The 19,692-nt window shown below is 33.7% G+C and overlaps 1 protein-coding gene across 9 annotated transcripts in view; it reads right to left on the bottom strand.

The window, feature by feature from the left end:
* Nucleotides 1-19,692, bottom strand: part of Sarm (sterile alpha and armadillo motif) — an 87,618-nt gene that overhangs the window by 20,655 nt on the left and 47,271 nt on the right. For 3 of the 9 annotated variants that reach the window (XM_073088346.1, XM_073088347.1, XM_073088348.1), the window contains one exon: nucleotides 6,396-6,452. The exons of 2 other annotated variants lie outside the window; for them this stretch is intronic. In XM_073088346.1, coding sequence (XP_072944447.1) covers nucleotides 6,396-6,452 — 57 coding nt within the window. Of the gene's footprint in view, nucleotides 1-6,395; nucleotides 6,453-17,382; nucleotides 17,861-19,692 lie in introns of those variants that run through there. 4 more of the 9 variants (XM_073088351.1, XM_073088353.1, XM_073088354.1 and 1 more) reach the window with 2 other exon arrangements.

Here is a 19,692-nt window from a genome sequence, read left to right as displayed (position 1 = left end):
TTGCCGACATTTCGAAAAAAAAACTTATTTTATTGAAAATACACTGCATAAATCCACGTCTAGGAACGATGCTAGCTGTTCTATTCTGCTTAAAACTATTTGTTAGGCAGTGTTTTCTCATTAAACTTATTTTTAAGTCAAACCTGCCAATTTTTTTCACGATTTATTGTGATAAAGGTACTCCTAGTAAGTGCTATAGTTTAAACAAACGTGTAGAATTCTATATAAACATCCTCTGCTGAATCACAGATGTAGTAGAAATCAATGTTTCCTTGTGTAAGTGTAACGAATGGAGATTAGTGCCGCTCTACCCCAGCTACATGTTTACTAAAATCATGAGTAAGCGAGCCTTATTCATCGTTGGAATTGGGATTATCGAATAACGGAATAGGTGTGGTAAGAAAATACTAAAGCACAAGATTAATGCAGGAAAAGGAAATAAATGTTTCAAATTGATACAATGTTTTGAACAAGTTTGAAGGATGTAGAGCTCTTCCTGGTTCGACTCGGGAAGCACCACCGACACATCTATTCTGCCATTAACAGCTGAATTGCGTTGTGGTACAAAATAATTATTTTTTATTTTGTGGTTATGGTTTGTAATGGAGGTACGTTTCTATGATCTAGACGACTCCTAGTGTTAAGCATGTAGGTATATAACCTAAAATGCCTTAGTCATCCACCCATATTTGCTCCGAAATGTAGTAATTTTTTTAGGAGATCATTAACAAATAACAAATTAAATCATTATCGCAAATTAATCAATCCCTACAAGTAAGGTTATTGTATTACTTCAAATTATAGTATTTTTGCAATTTTATCACACTTCCGCTAATCTAATAATTATTCAGATTCAAAGATAAAAATGAAATAAGTAAGAATCAAAGGTATAATATCCAATTATACAAGCAATATGTCCATACTGCTTATGAGCATAGCCTATAAACGGGTGATGAAGATCCCTCCAAAATCTTAAGCAACCGCTGCTAAGGTAGAAATACTGTTAGCGTCGGTACGAACTACAGAGTTCTGTCACCTCTTAAATATTGTGAACAAAGAATATGAATATTATATGCATTGTAGCGGTCAAGTCAGATAAATGTTACGACGACCTTAAAACAACACAAGATGACTACGAAGGCTCTACCAAAAATATTAAAGAAAGTGCTGAATTGGCACACTTTGTTTCTTTGTTGCAAAATCACGATGAGTAACTACAAAATCCTATTTAGGTATAAGCAACATATAAAACACCTTAAGTATGTATATCATTGTTTACACTTTACAGTTAGGTTGAATCATAAGTTTCGTGCAGTTGCGTCTACCGTGTAAGTTTTGAAGTTGTATGACTAACGTATGAGTTGTTTCATTCACGAATATATTTATTTCAGTGACTGTCTCTGTTTATATACCTACGACTTTTTGTAATCATAATTATGTTGTGTCATCAATGATAACAATTATCAATAGGGCTTGCATAATAAACGATAATGAAAGAATTATGGAATTTCACAATATCTGTCAAATATTGATAAATATCCGGAAGTATTTAGCCACATAAATACTTATCCAAATTCATAATTGAATCGTTTATTAAATATGTAATAACATAGCGTTTGTATTATATGTATTGAGATATGCTTATTTATGATAAGATTGGTATTTATTAAGATACGAGGCATTAAACTCGCCTCACATAAATTTACCGTAAACCATCTTAAAAGGAAATACGAGTATCATATTAGAACATAAAAGGTTGCATCGCTTTATAGTGGTTGATAGAGACTGGTATATTCTTTAAATTGCCAATGAATTTATAAATAAATCATTTATGAATCATATTTAAAATTTACAATTAAATCACAGTCGATTTGTGATAGAATGAAATAATCTTCTATTTATATCTCATACTCATCTGTTTTCGTCTTGTTCTCGATAAGTAATTATATTTCATGTTTTTACCATGAGTGCATATCCAAGATATTTTCCTCGACAAGTAAAGGCATGGAAGTGGATGATTCATCCTCCATTCACGTGGCGGCTTATCACCTACATAACTAAACGCATTATTACAGCACACACACATCTATACCGAAGATGTTACCTGCGCGTGCGCAGGCTACAACAATTCTGACTCATCAACATCCTGTTCTACCTTACGACTTTCACGAATTTAGTATTCAACATATATTTGTTACTGATTACGATCGATATCAAGGTATGACGAAATATCATTGTTTTCCTTATTTTTTATCTATACTGTATTGAGACTTTTATGTTTCGGATACCAAAAATGCATTCACCTAAAAACCTAAATGAATGTTAAGTTAAATGGCCAATGTCACATGTGGGTGTTTTATTATTTTTTATTTCCTTATGCTGGAAAACTGCTGGGGACATTGGAGTACCTATAGTTCACAAAACTGCTCCCACACGTACAGATAAATGGGCAACTACTAAGAATAGTATAGCTACTATGAACCTATGGAAGCGATTACAGACCTGTATTTAATAACCCCAAAAAATAAGTTGAAACTGGAGTTCAGCTTACATAAAATTGTGCGAATATATCTGTAGGCTCCCATTACCTGTTAAATAAACGTGACGAGCAAAAAATTGACAGCTTGATACGGCCAAAAGAGATGTAACAATTTAAATCAAATAACCTTGTTCTTTTTTTAATACAAGAAACATTAATCTACATCTATTTCGACTCTTTGTAAGAATTAAGCAACAGCTCAGAAAGCAAATTAACGAATTAGTTACACTGTAGCAAACATTGAGAACGTAGTAGTTGAAAATTGGCCTCTCAAATCGGGCCCGAGGTTGAAAACCCCTTATTTTTCAAAGTACCTATACGCGTTTTACATATTACTTATCACTTGCTATAGCGACGAAGGGAAACATCGTTAGGAAATTCATGCAGTATAAAAAAAATGCTCTCGAAGAAATGTCAACTCTACCAATTAGCACTTGACCAGCCCGGTGGACTGTGGTGGACGAAGACCTAATCCCAATTGAAGAGAGCCCGTCCCAGTAGTGGGATTAGTAACGGGTTCAGGAAAGACCCTATAAATAAAAATCAAAGCACTTGTTTATCAAGTAATAAATAGTAACGAAGAATAGAGATTTCAACGGTTCAGAATATAAATTCTATGTGGGCAGTCGTTACTTACAAGAACCGTTACCATTAACGGTCGATAGGATTACCTATCTACCTAAGTTAATTCTACACAATCGGATTTATGCACAGTTTGCCGTGATTCTTAAAGTAACATTTCTTGTTTTCGTAACTAATTCTATTTGTTGTTTACAAATGTTTACTTCACATTAGAAGTTGCAATGTCGCTAAATACTAGATACGGTCGGTAGAACATTGGCATATACACATTTCAGAGATTGTTTATTCTGGACCCTACCGCTCTCAGCCGAGAGAAACAGTATTCAAATGGGACCTTTTTTACGCAACTGCCGAGGGTAATGTATTTAGAGCGTATGTCTCATTCTTTGCCATGCCTTACAGCATAAACGGCTTGATGGATATATGACGTAAAGTTGGATCTGTCTAAATTGTAGGATTGACCATAGAGTACATTTTTAAGCAATCGGGTTTTTATTTTTATAATAATTTCCGGACCCAGCTACCTTAGCGTTTTGGACCTCCCCTTAACAAAGCTAGATATAGTTAGGCTCATTCGGTAGAACAATGTGTGTTCATATATTACACAAATTATATATATATATACCGGCCAACGCGGTGAACTATGGCCTAAAACCTCTGTGAGAGACACCCGTGCTCTCTTAACAGTTTGACAACTTTAATAGTTGTGATTGGAAGGTATTGGTGACTCTGTAAAATCTGTTTAAAAAATGGGATAAATTCACATCACATCATATTGAAACGTCTGATAATGACCGCTGATTGGATGACTTCATCAACCGTTTATTTTTTGTATATCATTATCAATCGAAGTTTATTAATATGACTCACTTGATAAAAATTCGTATGACAAACTAGTTAAGACTTATCTTAGATTTAATTAGATATCAGTGAATATTTATGATAATTATAACAATGTTAGACTCATCACAATAGGTTTCTATTGTAAATACCATGTCCATGTAAATGCCAATGATGAATACAAACAAAACCTGAACGATTCAGAACTCAAAATTTTAATTAATTAACATTTATTTAAGAAAGGATCAAATCTGAATCTCTGGAAGTAAATCGACATGGCAATGACTCTCACGGCCCGTGTCTGTCACGTTTAATGTCTGTAGATATAAAGGGCTACGTGTATGTTATTTTAGTAATATCTCTACCCAAATACTATTAATAGGTGACGAGTTTCCTTTGTGTCATATGTCAAATATTTTTGATTATAAGCAATTCAAAGTTAGATTTCTTACACATATCAAATTAAGAAAAACTTTTTAATGCTTAAAAGCACAATAGGTGATACATGACTCACACCCTACACACATGGTACATCTTTTGTTTTTTTTTCTGAAATGCACGTTTCTTCAAATTTATCATTATCTACATTTTTTCCTGTTAAACCCTATTCAGTATACAAATGCAGATGCAAATATAATTTTCAGACACCTACATAACACTGTCCTCCGACTTTGTTTAAGAGATTACGTGAATGACAAGTTTAGCCATAAAATTAAACGTTGACCAACATAATCATAATCCCACATAACTGATAACCAAAAGGAAGACCGGTATTAACTCAAGTTCCTTTGACTTAGACTTTAGACAAAGTTGCGTAATTTCAGGATATGAGGTTTAAGTTTAAATTTTTTAAAGTCCGTTTACATCTGGACACGTTGTCCGACGCTAATATTTATAAATAATGTGTCTATGTGTCTGTGTTACAATAAATATAAATACGCTAATACAAATCTAAAAAAAAATACTTTACTGCAGAAATTACGGTACAACTACGGTACGTGTATGACACGTTCAATGTCTTTAATAAATCAACCTTTATATAATTTTAGAAATAAACTATTTAACAAAACCTTTGCTGAATCACTAGTCCATTATGTTTCATATATGTAAACAACATAATAATTAATTACATACCTACTTGACATACACTTATTATCATAGGGTTTGCATTAGACATTTTCGAGATTCCTAAGCAAATCCCATATATACCACATATTATATTTTATCAACAACATACTGACAATATTAATAATTAATTTGTTTACAGTCTACGTTCCCGTTGGTGGTAGGTGTGTGTGAAAATATGTAGATAACATTGTTTTCAGAGGTATTTACTGAGTGACGCAGTGTAAAACAATACAATCATGTAATACGGTTTCCATGTGAGTACCTATTTGCATATTTATTCACCGATATAGCATTCGTTACAATAATATGACTGAAAACAAAAGATATTGTACCTGTTAAGTCCAGAAACGCGACTGCAAAGTTATTAAAATATTTTTATAGGATTGAGAGCAAAGGAGCATGCATCCACCTGATGGTAAGTGGTGGTAGATGGTAATTCAAATGAAGGAAATTAAAATAATTGCTAGATTTTCTTTAAAAGTATAATTGTGTTCGTATTTCTAATTTTAGACATTTTTTATCAGAAATAAATATCTTGATAGATAATTGTGGACAAATATAGAGTTACATTGTCTTTGTAAATATATTTCAATTTATATTTCTAAATAGTAAGCCTTTAAATGTTTTATACAAGCGCGATGTCAAATATTACGTACATCATATATATCCAGTGTCAACTTCGAGTGTCAATGTTTATTCCTTATTCGATAATAATATTGTTTTGTTAAAAAAAAACTAAAATAATCACAATCATTGACTCAGAATAGCTACTGACCGGCGATAATATACTTTTTATAGTAACATGAATAATTACATTATTATTTTATGTTTGTTTATATTATGTAATAGGTAATTATAATAACGCACATCGAATTTAAATAAGTTTTTTTATAATCGCTACTTAAACGTGATATGGACCTTGTGGTCTGAAATAAATGAATAAATAAATAAAAAAAGGAAATCATATGAGATTTAGCCGAACATTCTATCTATGAAAATAATAGTACCTTTGTTATAAATACTATGGTGAAAAATGAAAGCTCCTACAAACATTTTGCGTAATGCGATGTTTTTAAACTTTTAACGTAAGCTCTTGTAAATTATCCGACGTCGATACGACTACAAAACTCTACATCACAAATAGTCGAAATTGACATGTATAGATTTTTGGTTAACGCACTAAACCTTTATATCAAAGAATCTTTTAGCTAATACATGTTTTTCGTTCCAAGCTATATGAGAATGCGATGAGGATGGCCAGCGATCTTACAAGTACCCCCAACCAAATTACTAGCAAGAAACATACCCATCGTGCAGTTTTTGAAGGTTTTTCCGGGGCAAGCAGAGACTCCTCTGAACGTACCTGTAAAGAAAATAATATATCAGAATCAATTCACCATAATGAGACTGGAAATGATCAAAATTATCGTAAAAATGTTGGAGTATATAGATAGAATTTTATATTAAAATACTGGGTATAAATTATTAAGTTAATTTAGATTTGGTGGTATTATTTAAACATAATAAATTTGAAATACAATTTTCAAATATTGTAATCTCTTTATTTATAAAGGCAACTTTAAATTTAATCAAAAAATTTCAATTGTATTTGCAGTTTGCACTTATCTATGTATTTTTTGTGTAGGTAATACTAATATGTAATGGGCGGTATTTTAAACCTTGCAGTATCTACTACTATACTATGTGACCTAAATAGGTAGAAGTAAATAATGGAAACAAAAAAGGCATGCCGTAAAGTTAGTCATATGACTTACACTCACACTTTGTGTGGTTTTTGTTATCTTTACTGATAGATAGTGTCATTGACGTTGCTATGACTGTGAAGGAAGTACTTTTTTATAATATAGGAGTAGCAGACGAGAATGCATTAAACCTGATGGTAAGTGGCTACTGCCGCATATATCAACATCTGTAATCAACCCCAGATAAGATGAGATATTCCTACCTGAGATCGGCCTCATATGCGCCGCTACGTCTGACGACTAAGCTGGAACGCCTCGAAAAAGTATGGCTTCCTTACCACATCCTTCAAATCAGAACACGCTGCGCTTAACACTGCTGTTATGAGGCAGAAAGGTTATGAGGTGGTGCGGCTGGAGTCGAACCATACAGGGTTTTACCACCTTCAAGTACTTATAAGAAACGCATTATTCCGATACTGTTATCCTCTATTAATTTGTCAATTGAACCTATGACGGATTTCTTATATCATCGGCACAACATTAAAACGTAAGACTATGATTCATCTGAATGTTTATGAATGAATGACTCAGAGTTCATTTACCTTTTCCTTACTTATTCTTTTCTTGCATTTTATGATATCAAACCTAAACAACTACCTTGTTGCATTGTCGTTACGTTCGATTATCGTTTGATTCTACGCTGTATATCAAATAAGGTTCATTTTGTTACACGACAATCTATCAGCTGTTGAGTAGCCATTTTAAACTGGTGTCTACGTTTTATCTCAGTTGCAGCCCTTTTTATGTCCCTTTGCTAGACTCTGGTATTTATTAACAACTGTAAAAAGCTTAAAACAGTTTCTAGACATAAAGTACGTTATGACGTAACTGTATTTACCATAGATACTTATAGATATTCAAGACACATTGTCTATGAACACCACGTAAAATCCGATTGAGCATTGTATTGTATTTATCATAAATTATATGATCAAAGATTTATTTAGGTCTCAAATTATAAATATTGCATAGTTTTAAAGTATGTCTGTATATAAGATTGCAATAATAATATTATCAACACATTACTATTCCACTGTTGTCGTGCAAAGAGTTCCACGTTCGATCTCCGGTAATACAAAAACTTAAATGATCATTTTTATTTGTTCGGGATTTAGGTGTTTTTGTACTCGTGTTTGTGTGTGTCTACGGTTTCTACGCACACAATCTAGTGTGTAGGAACCATTGTAATTGCCATGAAACTCGAAAGGGTATTATAAAAGTACAAACGGTTAATTCCATGACATAACATTAGATCGACAAGTATGAATAATCATATTTATAATATTATGTAAATACAATTACTTTTAATGATATTAATCATGTTCGTATGACATTTTTATTGTACAAGCGCTTGATAGGTAAGTATTATTTTAATCGTTTATTTATATTACTGGCTATTATGAGTTTATCTACATGCCTATATACAACGGAATATCCGGTATAATAATAGATAATAAATCCTGCTATAATTGTATAAGTACCTACATACATTGTATGAAGCAGATAGTTTAGTGGATTGAAACTAAGTTTTTCAATCGGGATCCCTGAGGTTCGAAAACGCAGGGGCTGATATTTTTATTATGATACTAGCTGACCCGGCAAATGTTATGTTGCCATATAAATAAAAAAATGTTAAGGGTGAACAACCCTTATCACTTAGGGGTATGAAAAATAGATAGTAGCCGATTTTCATACCTACCGAATATGCATATAAAATTTGGTGAAAATCGGTACAGCCGTTTCTGAGGAGTGCGGTAACTAACATTGTGACACGAAAATTTTATATATAAGATTATTAAGCGTTAGATTAATTGGATATATGTCATGAAATTCCTTTTTAACTACTTAATTAATTAAAACAATATATTTTGTCAAATGACACCTTAAAAATATGGCGATATCATAATGGTCACAACTTTCAATTACCTATTTAGTCCTAATGGACGGTGCCAACATTAGCGTGTTTTTAATAGTAGACTAATTAAATAACATTTGTTTCACAGCGTATTACTGTCACCCAGGTACTTGTAACGTAATACCTAATTGCTTGTTGATTTGTAATTAAGAACAAATTAAACATCATCAAAGATCAAGGCAATGAGCTTGTTTCGGCGGAAACGATCATAATACTTTATTATCCTTAGATGAGTAAAATACATAGATCGATCACTCCTAACAAGAAAATGTAACCAGTTTTGAGAATTGAAATACGGAACAATTTCATTGAAATACGCATCGCATTGAAATACGCAACAATAAAGTGTTTCCACGTCTCCATTCTAAAATGTCCCTAAAATGTTTGAAATACTTTTTTATTTATTAGGTACGTAAATTACGCAGTAGGGTAGGGCGGGGCTAGTTGAGCAGGGAGGCAAGTTGGGCAATCAAAATATCTCGCAAACTATTCACCGTACGCATAGACATCTAATGGCGAAAAGAAGGAGTAGTGGGAGAGGTAATCATCACGCGATCGTTAGAGCCGGCTGGACGAGCCAGTAAAGCTCACGTGCGTTTTGTTTATTTTGTGACCAAAAAGTAAAAAAGTCGTTTATCGCAAGTTTTCGTCTGTATTAGTCAATAGATATTTGTTTTCAATAAGGTAGGTGTTAATCTTTCAGAGAATTATTGTATTTTTGATATGTGAAGTTGTTCCGGGTATATTTAGTATGATTTTTTTTCAACCTCACTTTTGTTTTAAAATCCCGGGTTGGGGTTAGTTGAGCTATAGTTGCTCAACTTATCCCACGAGTCTAAGATTTGTTGTTCATTGTTCTAAGAAATAATGTTGTTGTTCTATAACTAAAAGACGATTAATAAAGAGCTGATTGTCAAACACATATTTTAGTTGATCCTTAGTCAACATTGAACATGATATTCTTAACGTAATTCGTGCTCAACTTGCCCCATACCCTTGCTCAACTTACCCCACCAATGGGGTACATTGAGCATAATTGCCTTCCTGCATGTAAATAGCTGCAGATCTTAAATTCGCCTTCTTACAAAAAAATACTATGAACACTTTTGCTGAGGGATAAATTACGAATCCATTAAGCCGCTTAACAAATCGTTGAGACTTATCATTGAGGAGCTATATCCGTTCAAGTAAAAAATTGCTCAACTAGCCCCGCCCTACCCTATTCGTTATTTATACGCAAATTTTCTCTAAAATTATTTTTTATTTGTCAAGAATTCAAACAATAATTGATAAAATCCTCATCATCAGCTTTTGTGGCTTCATTCAATTTCAAGGCGTTAAAGTATCTTTCTATTTGCCTTATCAAATGTTATATCAGAGAGAATTTGCGCGCCATCGCCAGATTACCGTATTTTGCGGTCATTAGTGCCAGACGAGCATTAGGACGCGGGCGGAGGCGGCCTGGGGTTCACGAGTTAAATCGCCGACGGTCAATAATTTCGTTTCAAAGTACGGGCAATTTAATTCAGCTTAAGAGACTGTGCGTGGGCACATTGCATTGCAGCTCATAAGTGCGTTATAAAACTCGATAAGCGTCGGGACAGTAGGCGGGCGGAAGAGTCGAGTGGCGAGTGTTAGTGGACTTCCTACTTAGACCGCTCGACGTTCGACGGAAACGCTATTTTTGGCGCCCACCGTCGCTTCCTCCGAGGAAAGTTCACTTGATAAATACAATACTGAATGTGATCTGATCAAAATTATTGTCGGCTCGATGTCTGCTCTTAGACATAACAATTGACCCTTTGTCCATTGATTGGAATATGGATGTTGAGTCTATTACTAAGTTTGCGAATAAATGCACAAAAAAAGGTACAGATGAAGAAATATGTTGCTTAACAGCACAATCGTTGTTATCTTCATTTGATATGTCATTAAGCACTTTCATATGTAATAAATGAGGTTTGTTCATATAAAAGAAATAATGTATATTTCGGATTATTAACAAACGACTGTCTGCTATACTTTGGTGGTATTATTTTTTAATTTGAACATTTTACTGTAGATAGAAAGACATTCTTATGCACAAATTCACCATGGTGTTTGGAGAGTGGGTTCCCTAATTTATTATAACACCAGTCTAGTAATTAAAGTAATTATAATTCGGAGAAATCATTAAAGGTAAACATCATCAATAACATTTTTCGAAATGGTCATTTAAGATCCGATAATTATGTTAAATTACATACAAGATAAGTTTAACATTGAATTTGGAGAACGGAAATTAGGCAATTAAAATGAATACATAAATTTTACCGACGTATCGCATTTGGGTACCACGTTGGCGTCGGTATGTTCGTAGGCCGCAAACATCGAGACATCCGATAGGTAAATACAATATGCACAACAGAATAGGGATAGCGATTCTTTCCGAAAAAGATCGATTCAATAAATGTGCAATAAATCGATTCAAAAATATGGAGGCCCAAAGAATCGATTATAAAAAAATCGTTCTTCGATCTTTTCAGCTAAAAAGGGCGAAGATAACGAAAAAAGGCCATCACGACCAAACAAGCACTGAAATACGTAACAGTCAGCGACAAAATGTCTATAACCCATTAGACTAACTCCGAAAAGATCGACTTTGGACTTTCTAGGATGAAAAATCGATTCACTGAATCGCTCCATTACTGGAGATCGATTAAATTAACGGTATTTTTTGGCCCAAAAATCGGTTCATCTATTAATCGATCTCAGATCGCCATCCCTACAACAGAATTCTATACAGCATTTTTTAGTCCCAACGATCCTCTGTTAGTGTTGGGAGCATGCGAGGAATGTTTTTGTCGAGGAACACACAGTGAGGGCAAAAAGTTGTGAACATTTACTATATCGATTTTGGGAGCATCTCATCAGAGTCCGAGTCATTTGAGGAATGTATGGACTTTGGACATCCAACTTGAAGGAACACACAGCGAGGGCAAAAAGTTGTGAACACCAACGATATCGGTATTGGAAATAACTAAGTTATAATTCACAGTGCCCGAGTCATGTGAGGAATGTATGGCATTTGGACATTTAACTTTGTTGAGGAACACACAGGGAGGGCAAAAAGTTATGTGATATCGGTTTAGGGAACAATTAAGTCATAATTCACAGAGACCGAATTATGTGAGGAGCACATAGTAAGGGTAAAATGTTGTGAACAGTTTAACCGAGCCAATTTACCTGAATATAATTCCTAATTCTTTAAGAATCTAAAAAGTTGTTAAAGGGAGATTATGTTACGTTATGTATTACTTATTATTCCGGAATAGCAATTTGTGTGATATCAGTTATCATATAAGATAATCATGACAAGATAGATTTCATTATCGTTTCATATTTCATTTTCTTCACCACATTTTTGTTCGATATTTAACTGATTTCTATAATTTTACAAAAAAGGAAGATCAAAGTGGATTCGCCAAATTCCGTATTAATACTCGACCTATCTAAACTTTACCTACCAAACCAAAACAATCGTATAGATTGATAATTAATACCGCTAGTAAAATTAACTATCATAACTTTTTGCATACGATCCAAATTTGGATTGTTAATTAAAAGTAATGAGTCAGCTGACAAATTCTGCCAAAGCGTAGACCCGCTATACAGGAAGATACCACGAGCATTCCATACAGCATTCTTCGTCCCGACGATCCCTTATTGTTCCTGGCACGCGAGGAATGCACTGGACATTCAACCCAGGTGCGGACATCGTGAATATTGACTGGACACATTTTTGGGTATGCGTTATATTCATACGGTCTTATTCATAAAAAAATTCTTATAGAAGGTTTTAAGCACTCAGTAGTTAAAGTGTTCGATAAGCTTAAAAAACGTTCCATAAAATTGTTTTTCAGACACATTTTTGGGTATACCTACGTTATGTGTTTATAGTTATATTTTTTTAAATAGTGTTATATTATTATGATTTTGTAAGTTATTGTTTTACGTGCATGTCTATGAATTTATTGAAAACACCTAATAAAATTTTAAGTTATTCCGCAGGTAGTGGGGAAACAGGGATTTTTAAATATTATTATTTATTTTCAACATTTCTTTACAGTACTGATTGTAATCTTAAACCGCAAAACCGAAGATTAAGTCAATTTTTAATTCAATCATGAATTCAATTTATTAATTTAATATCGATTTATATAACACATTTTAAATGTTAAAATTTGATTCAAACTCATATTTTAAACTCATTTATAAAATACACCCTCATTTTACTTAACCCTTCAGTGTATAACACCTTGCATGACGTAAGTTAGTTTTTATGGTGAAGTTATCGTGTCCGTGGCCTAGTTCAAGTAATTTTAACGACAATCATATATCTAAATTAACCCATTGACTGCGCGTGGCGCCGGAGCAGATTGATTATCGCATTACAATCTTGATGGCATTAATAGAGTTTATTGTATGTATGATGTATGCAGATGGATTCACGAGAAATCTCTCGTTGGTCATGTTTCAGGATAGCACTGATTGGTTCAATGGGTTACAAGAACACCCAAGTTGAATAGGTTGGTAATGTTTTATGTTTATTAAAATGAACGCCATATTACAGTTAGGTTAACAAGGGTTAAGTTACCGACCTTTAACATTAGTTAAACGTTGTGATTTGACACACTGAGACCACGATGTTGTAATTTTTATAAATATTTAGTTATGCATTAATATAGATCACACTCGTTCAAAAGATTATTTTTAAGACAAAGTGGTTTTTGATTTTAGGTCAATGTAAAATTTATTCACAAAATCACACTATGCCAAAGAAAATACGTCAACCGAAACGATCCATAATTCGTCAATTAAATACTAATTTTCAGACGCAATTAAATGCGTATTATTATTTAAGATGTTTGTTATTACGATCATTAGTCTAACTGACGGGGCATTATCAAATGTTTTGTATGTGAAAAGATTTTGTAGGTCAAAATAATTACATTTCTTGACAATCAAATAATAATTTACCTTGATTTTAGTACCGTACCGTGATAGATCAAAAATTATCAATAAAAATATCAAAGTTTTTTTCAAACACTTTTCATTTTAGATACTGAACGCATAATTAGTCTTTGTTTATAGTGATGTTACACTTATTTTTTTACATGAAAGAAATATGTGTTTCCTTTTCCCTTGCTACGAGTGTTGAGAACATTCAACGTAGCGAAGGCTCTACAGGGCCGTCATAATCGTGTAACGACGTCAGCGTCTAACTGGTTATGTTTTTATTTCCTCGACTTGGAACCACAAAACCCTGACCTATTTAAGACACAATAACAGGTATCGGTACCAACTAGTTTGTGTAAACAGTGAAACTGCACATTGTAATGTTCAGTGTATGCGCAGTGCTCTTATCAAAACGCGGCGATATCAAAGGGAAACGTATATAGAATAAATGCACGCCTTTCCATTACAACAACAAGGTTTAAATTCATTTGTTGTTCGTACCAACCAGATGTGGGAACGATGTCTACCCTTTAACCTGATTGCGTGATGTTTGAATCTCGCCTTTAAGGCGGCGTGTTTTAATACAATCTGCATGTTCAATGCGACCCGACGCATTTGTAGGTCACCGATATTGCACAGGGGACCTTGTTCCACGTACATTATATTTAGACTGTACACGGCTGTTGCGTGTGAAAGATAACAGAGAAAACGAAATGTTCAGAATAAAATTAAGTCGCTTTCAAACTTTACAAGCTTTCGAACTAAACTGCACACAAGAGGAAAAGAATATAAAACCACAAAATTTCTTACCGGATCTTCTCAATTGCGGTAATGTGCCGATCCGGTTGTAAAAAATATTGTGACTGACATTTGTAAGTGTCCTCAGAGGCTTACACAAAATAAATACTTTCATGAAGCGTACTCAGAAACAGTCGCTAATCTTCACGAAAACAAACATGTACATAGGAGTACGTAACGCTTCTGTTTAGCTGAAACCTACGAATGGTTTGCAGGCGTTTCACAGAACTCCGCCAAGGTTGAGGTGCGAATATTTCCGAAGTAGGTCGGGCTAAGTGGAACGTCTTAACTGAATCATACAGTACACACGCGGTGACAATATTATCTGAAGACAGAATAATTCAGAAGAGTGAATACATTTTCGATTAGATCAGTCTTATAATATGTCATTGCGTAATGTGTTACTCGTACATGAATTCTTTTGCAATTGCAAAATGTATGCAAGCCTGATTTAAGTACTTCAAACATTAATGCCACTTGTACTATTTCAAAGTAAAAAGACAGGCAGGAAAAAGTTTCAATTTAACAAAGGATATTGAAAAAAAAAAAAATGAACTCACTGTTTCTTTATTAGTACTTCGTAACAGATAGAGATGACTCTACTTGACTCTACATGTATTGTGTTTACATCTAATGCATTGTGTTTAAAAAAGGAAATTTCTAAATCTTAGGGCGGATTATAAACGTATCGTTATTTACTCGTATGTCAAACTAAGGAACTGAGAAATCATATTTTAGAAACTCATCAAAAAGGTTAGTGATTCAGTGTGGTTTGAAGAGAGGCTTAGTAAATACCAATGGGAAACCCCATTGCACATTCGTGAAATAAGTAGCTAAAGAAGGTTAGCGACGGCAGATTCTAAGTTGACATCCTGGTCAACGTAGTGGCGATGAAACGATGACTTTTGAACATCCAGACATCGATGAACAAGTAATTTTCTCGAGTGGAGATTACACTTCAACAATGGAAGTACAGGTCGACTTCCGACCAGAATCGATGATCTAAAGAAGTTTTGGAGATGCAAAAGTCGGCGAAAAAGAAATTTCTTCAGTTGGCGACCACAACGCAACAAACGAAGTCGCGACCAGTATTTATGTAAGAATACAGTGAATTTACTGACTACAGAGGAGTCTGGAGAAATGTGGACTTAGTCGCGAAACCTTGGTGAAGAGTAAGGTTAGGAATGGATTACCAAAAAATGCATTATTGGAAGGTAACAGAATTAAAATTTCGAAGAACATTAAATTGTTTGAATCTGAATAACATTAAAGTAAGCAAGTCAGTCTTGTAATATTCCTTTTGTCTTTAGTTAACAGTCGTTAAAACATGTTGAGGAGCCATTAAAACACTACGAATATACAAGTTGGCCACTGACCCGTGGCCATGTGGGTTACAGCCATTACAGCTAATATTACTAATATTCTTTAAGTCTTACTTAATAACTTTTAAATTCCAAAAAGACTTATCTGAACAAAAAGATTCAGATTTCGAAAAGGAAGCCTTAGTTGCACGCATTTTTAGACATCATATCAAATATTTTATATTAACGATTCTCTTAAAATAAAATGCTTCTTTGGAACCGTTTTCTGATTTTCACTGCCCGTATTCGACAGATCAAATCCTGTAATCGAATGCTTACTCACTTCAGAATCTTCAGATTATTATTTATCTTATCATCCCGATACACATAGGTATGTAAATTTGAAGATTATTATTGCAGTAATAATAATAGTAAAATAGATGAGTATCGGTGAATTTTGGTTTTTGTTATACTCAGATCCAAAAAGCTTTGAAATACTGAACCAAGATCCATCGGCTTTGGGCTGTGACGGTTCAAGGAGCTTAGTGTAAGCAATGTTTGCGATAAATATAACGGTAAAAAAACAAAAGCCTTTTCCCAAAGCGAATTTCTCAAATTAATGGTATTCTAAATATTATTAGGATTATACATTAGGAGTCCATTCGGTTACTACGTCTACGTAAAGCAGGTACTGATACTTATCAGTGGTTAATGGCTGATTTCCGGTTATTAATAACAATAAGTAACTCTTGTTTTGTTTATTATTAAGACATTGGTATAACTGTTATTTCTCGTTTTTTTTTGCAAATTGATATTGATTTTAAGTGAGCTTCCGGTCAATTGTTGACCCCTAATTTTCGCTTTAATTCAATTATTTCGGAATACACATAATATATGATAATTCATTAACTCAATTAAACGTTATGAAAAATTAAATATAACAATAGACATAAGTACAATTATTTATGAGGATACGATATACTTATTATCTAGGTAAGCGGTCTGCATTAATTGAACTCTACGTAGAGTCCATTGGCGGGCGATTTACAATACTAGTTCATTATTTTTCACCATCTTCGGTATCTAATGCCTTTTTAGAATCTCGCCTGTCAGTCCATATTCTCACATGGATCAAAGAACTGGTTTATTATTCTTTATTGTCTTTGTGCGTTAAAGGAATTGTATTCTCTACAAGATTGACGTAGAGCTAAAGACGTAAGTAGGAAACAATTTTGTAATTTATTTTACGTGAAGCTGTGGGTTATTTAAAAATACCAAGTCGGTACAACGAGGTAAACACACGTTCACGTATTTAAAACAATTTTCGCCTTCACATTCACCTACACAAACATTGCAAGTCAATAAAGGATTGTTTTGTTTATAAAACTGAAAATTTATTCGAATACGATACTTTAATTATAAAACTTAAACCTACGCAGATATTAACGTACAGTAAACCATCTTATGTCTAACAAAAAAAAACGTTTTGTTTAACAAGCATATCGCTAAGTGCCTTACCTTCTTTGGGAAGAAAATTTTTGGTTTTCCCGTAAACGTGGAATATGATGCCATGTTATCGACTTTCGTAACAACCATAATTTAGTTAAGAACACTTAATCCGGCACGAATGAACACTAGTTAAATGATAATCTGAGGTAATCTGCTCAACGTTTTCGAGAATTTTCGACGATCACGTGTTATGCATTAGAGAACGAATCGTAACGTAATAACGACCCCTAACTACGTATTCAGATCACAAAGAAAGTTTTTTCCTGCTTGATTTTCGTCGCAATAAGCTTTTAATCCTTGGACGCGACGTCCACGTCACCTTACGAGGTAAAGTCGTTCGCACACCTATTTGTTATTACAATAATTCAATCACAGCAATTTTAATTTTTAACCTATCCGAACACTCATTCGCATCGCAGTCACATTTTAATAATGACGCTCATTGCTGACCGGCGCCGCAACACATTACCACGCACAGTATCTTTTCAAACTGAATTTTCGTCCAGTTCAACTGTTGCTTTTATCAATTCATACGGCGCGTCCCCCCCGCGCGTCGTTCGTCTCTTTCACTCATTACATTATGTGGTTTTGCGAAAAGCGACAGCATTATAAACGCACCTCAACCGTGCTACACGTATGTATACACATGTATAGTACGTCCACACATATACGTACGTGTACGAGACACGTTCCGTACATAAATACTATAATAGTCGTAGTGGTAGTAGAGCCTTCTGTAAAACAAACGTCAATGTCATTTCATATGAACTTATAAGCAGTGCCATTTATTATCTTGTGTCGATAATAATCAACTGTCAATAAGTTATAATCAATAACATGTATAATTAAATCGTATGTTCGTAAATATTCAGGGAACGCTTAGTGTAGAGTCGATGTAGAGGTGCAAATGTCACGTATTAAAAAGTTGATGTTTTAAGCAAATATGATCTTGTTGAATTTATTAACTGACTTATTGTTTTATTGTTAAAAATATATAATTCGGTAATTATAATATTTTGATTAAATTAAATTTAAATTTTATTAAATAATCGAGTATCAGCTATATCAATACATAAAAAATAGGCAAAGACAATAAAGTGAAATCTATGGATTTGTAATTGATTTTCTTTTTTTTGTGTAATTATTGACAGCCATACATCATTAAAATTTCAGAAACCTTCCATTTAAAATGTATTTACATTGTCAAAATTTCAACAAATTGTCTTACAATGGTGTCAACAATCGCAAATAATTATTATATTTTTTTTAAATTCAGGGTTCAATTATAAATGGAACCCAATAAGCATGAGCCAAGGTAGTGTGTTTAGGTAGATATGATCCCGTATCCTTTGTCTCGAGTTGCGTAGGCTGCACCTACCTATCCGAAAATGAGAATCGGTCCATATATGTGCTTGAACTCAAAATCGCATCTTTGAGGTGCCTTCTTTGTATTTTTAACGTCTAATTTAATAATGTGGGTAGTCTTTGTACAGCTATATGCGAAATGTTTTACATTATTTTACTCAGATATGTATAATATAAACAACAAATATGTATAATATAAACTGTGTGGTTATTTTCATCCATAGATGGCAGTAACCGTAATAATATAATCACTGGTTATATGGCTACCGTCAATTAGTGAGACGAACTAATTGGCCAACTGGCTTAAACCTTTTTCAGTCCCATTGTTGGGCAAGGGTCTATCCTAATGTATGGAGAACCTAGAGTTTCAAAGGGATGATGGTACGTGAGTTGGTGTGGTAAAGTACAGGTTAGTGGCCGTATGGGATATTGTAAAACCTATAGAGCCTCCCGGAAGGTTGAACGACGCCTATGCAACAATAACAATCAAGACCGACTTAACGTGCCTTCCGTTGCACGGAAGCGCATATGCATTTTATAATCAGATTGAAGTAGAAAACGAGCATGCAGTCCACCTGATTTTAAGTGGTGCCTGTCGCCCATGGACATCTTCAACCAACTCCATATAGGACTGGCGTCCTTGATGGTAGAATGGTAGCCTCATATGAAAGTGTTATTTATTTCTAATTAAATTATTATTAGTTACTAATAAAACTTAACCAATTTATTAAATGATTTAATGCTTTATGTAGTTTATGATTTAATAAAATGCTTATTCATTTTAATATAAACTACACATCAAACCTAAGTATTGACTCGGAGGTAAACAGCATTCCTAGTAATGCATCACGAAAACGACCTTGCAAAAAACGTTGTTAATTTAATTATAACTCTCACGCGGATGTAGGCACTAAGCAGAACAGACTTCAGACCAAATTCGACCTAAAAATACTC

This window comes from Epargyreus clarus, unplaced genomic scaffold, assembly GCF_041222505.1.
Source record: "Epargyreus clarus isolate Ecla_fem2 unplaced genomic scaffold, WU_Ecla_fem_2.2 ptg000026l, whole genome shotgun sequence".
In the NCBI taxonomy this organism is placed as follows: domain Eukaryota; kingdom Metazoa; phylum Arthropoda; class Insecta; order Lepidoptera; family Hesperiidae; genus Epargyreus; species Epargyreus clarus.
The sequence above is the reverse complement of the archived record's forward strand: the minus strand, read 5'-3'. Positions and strand labels throughout refer to the sequence as shown.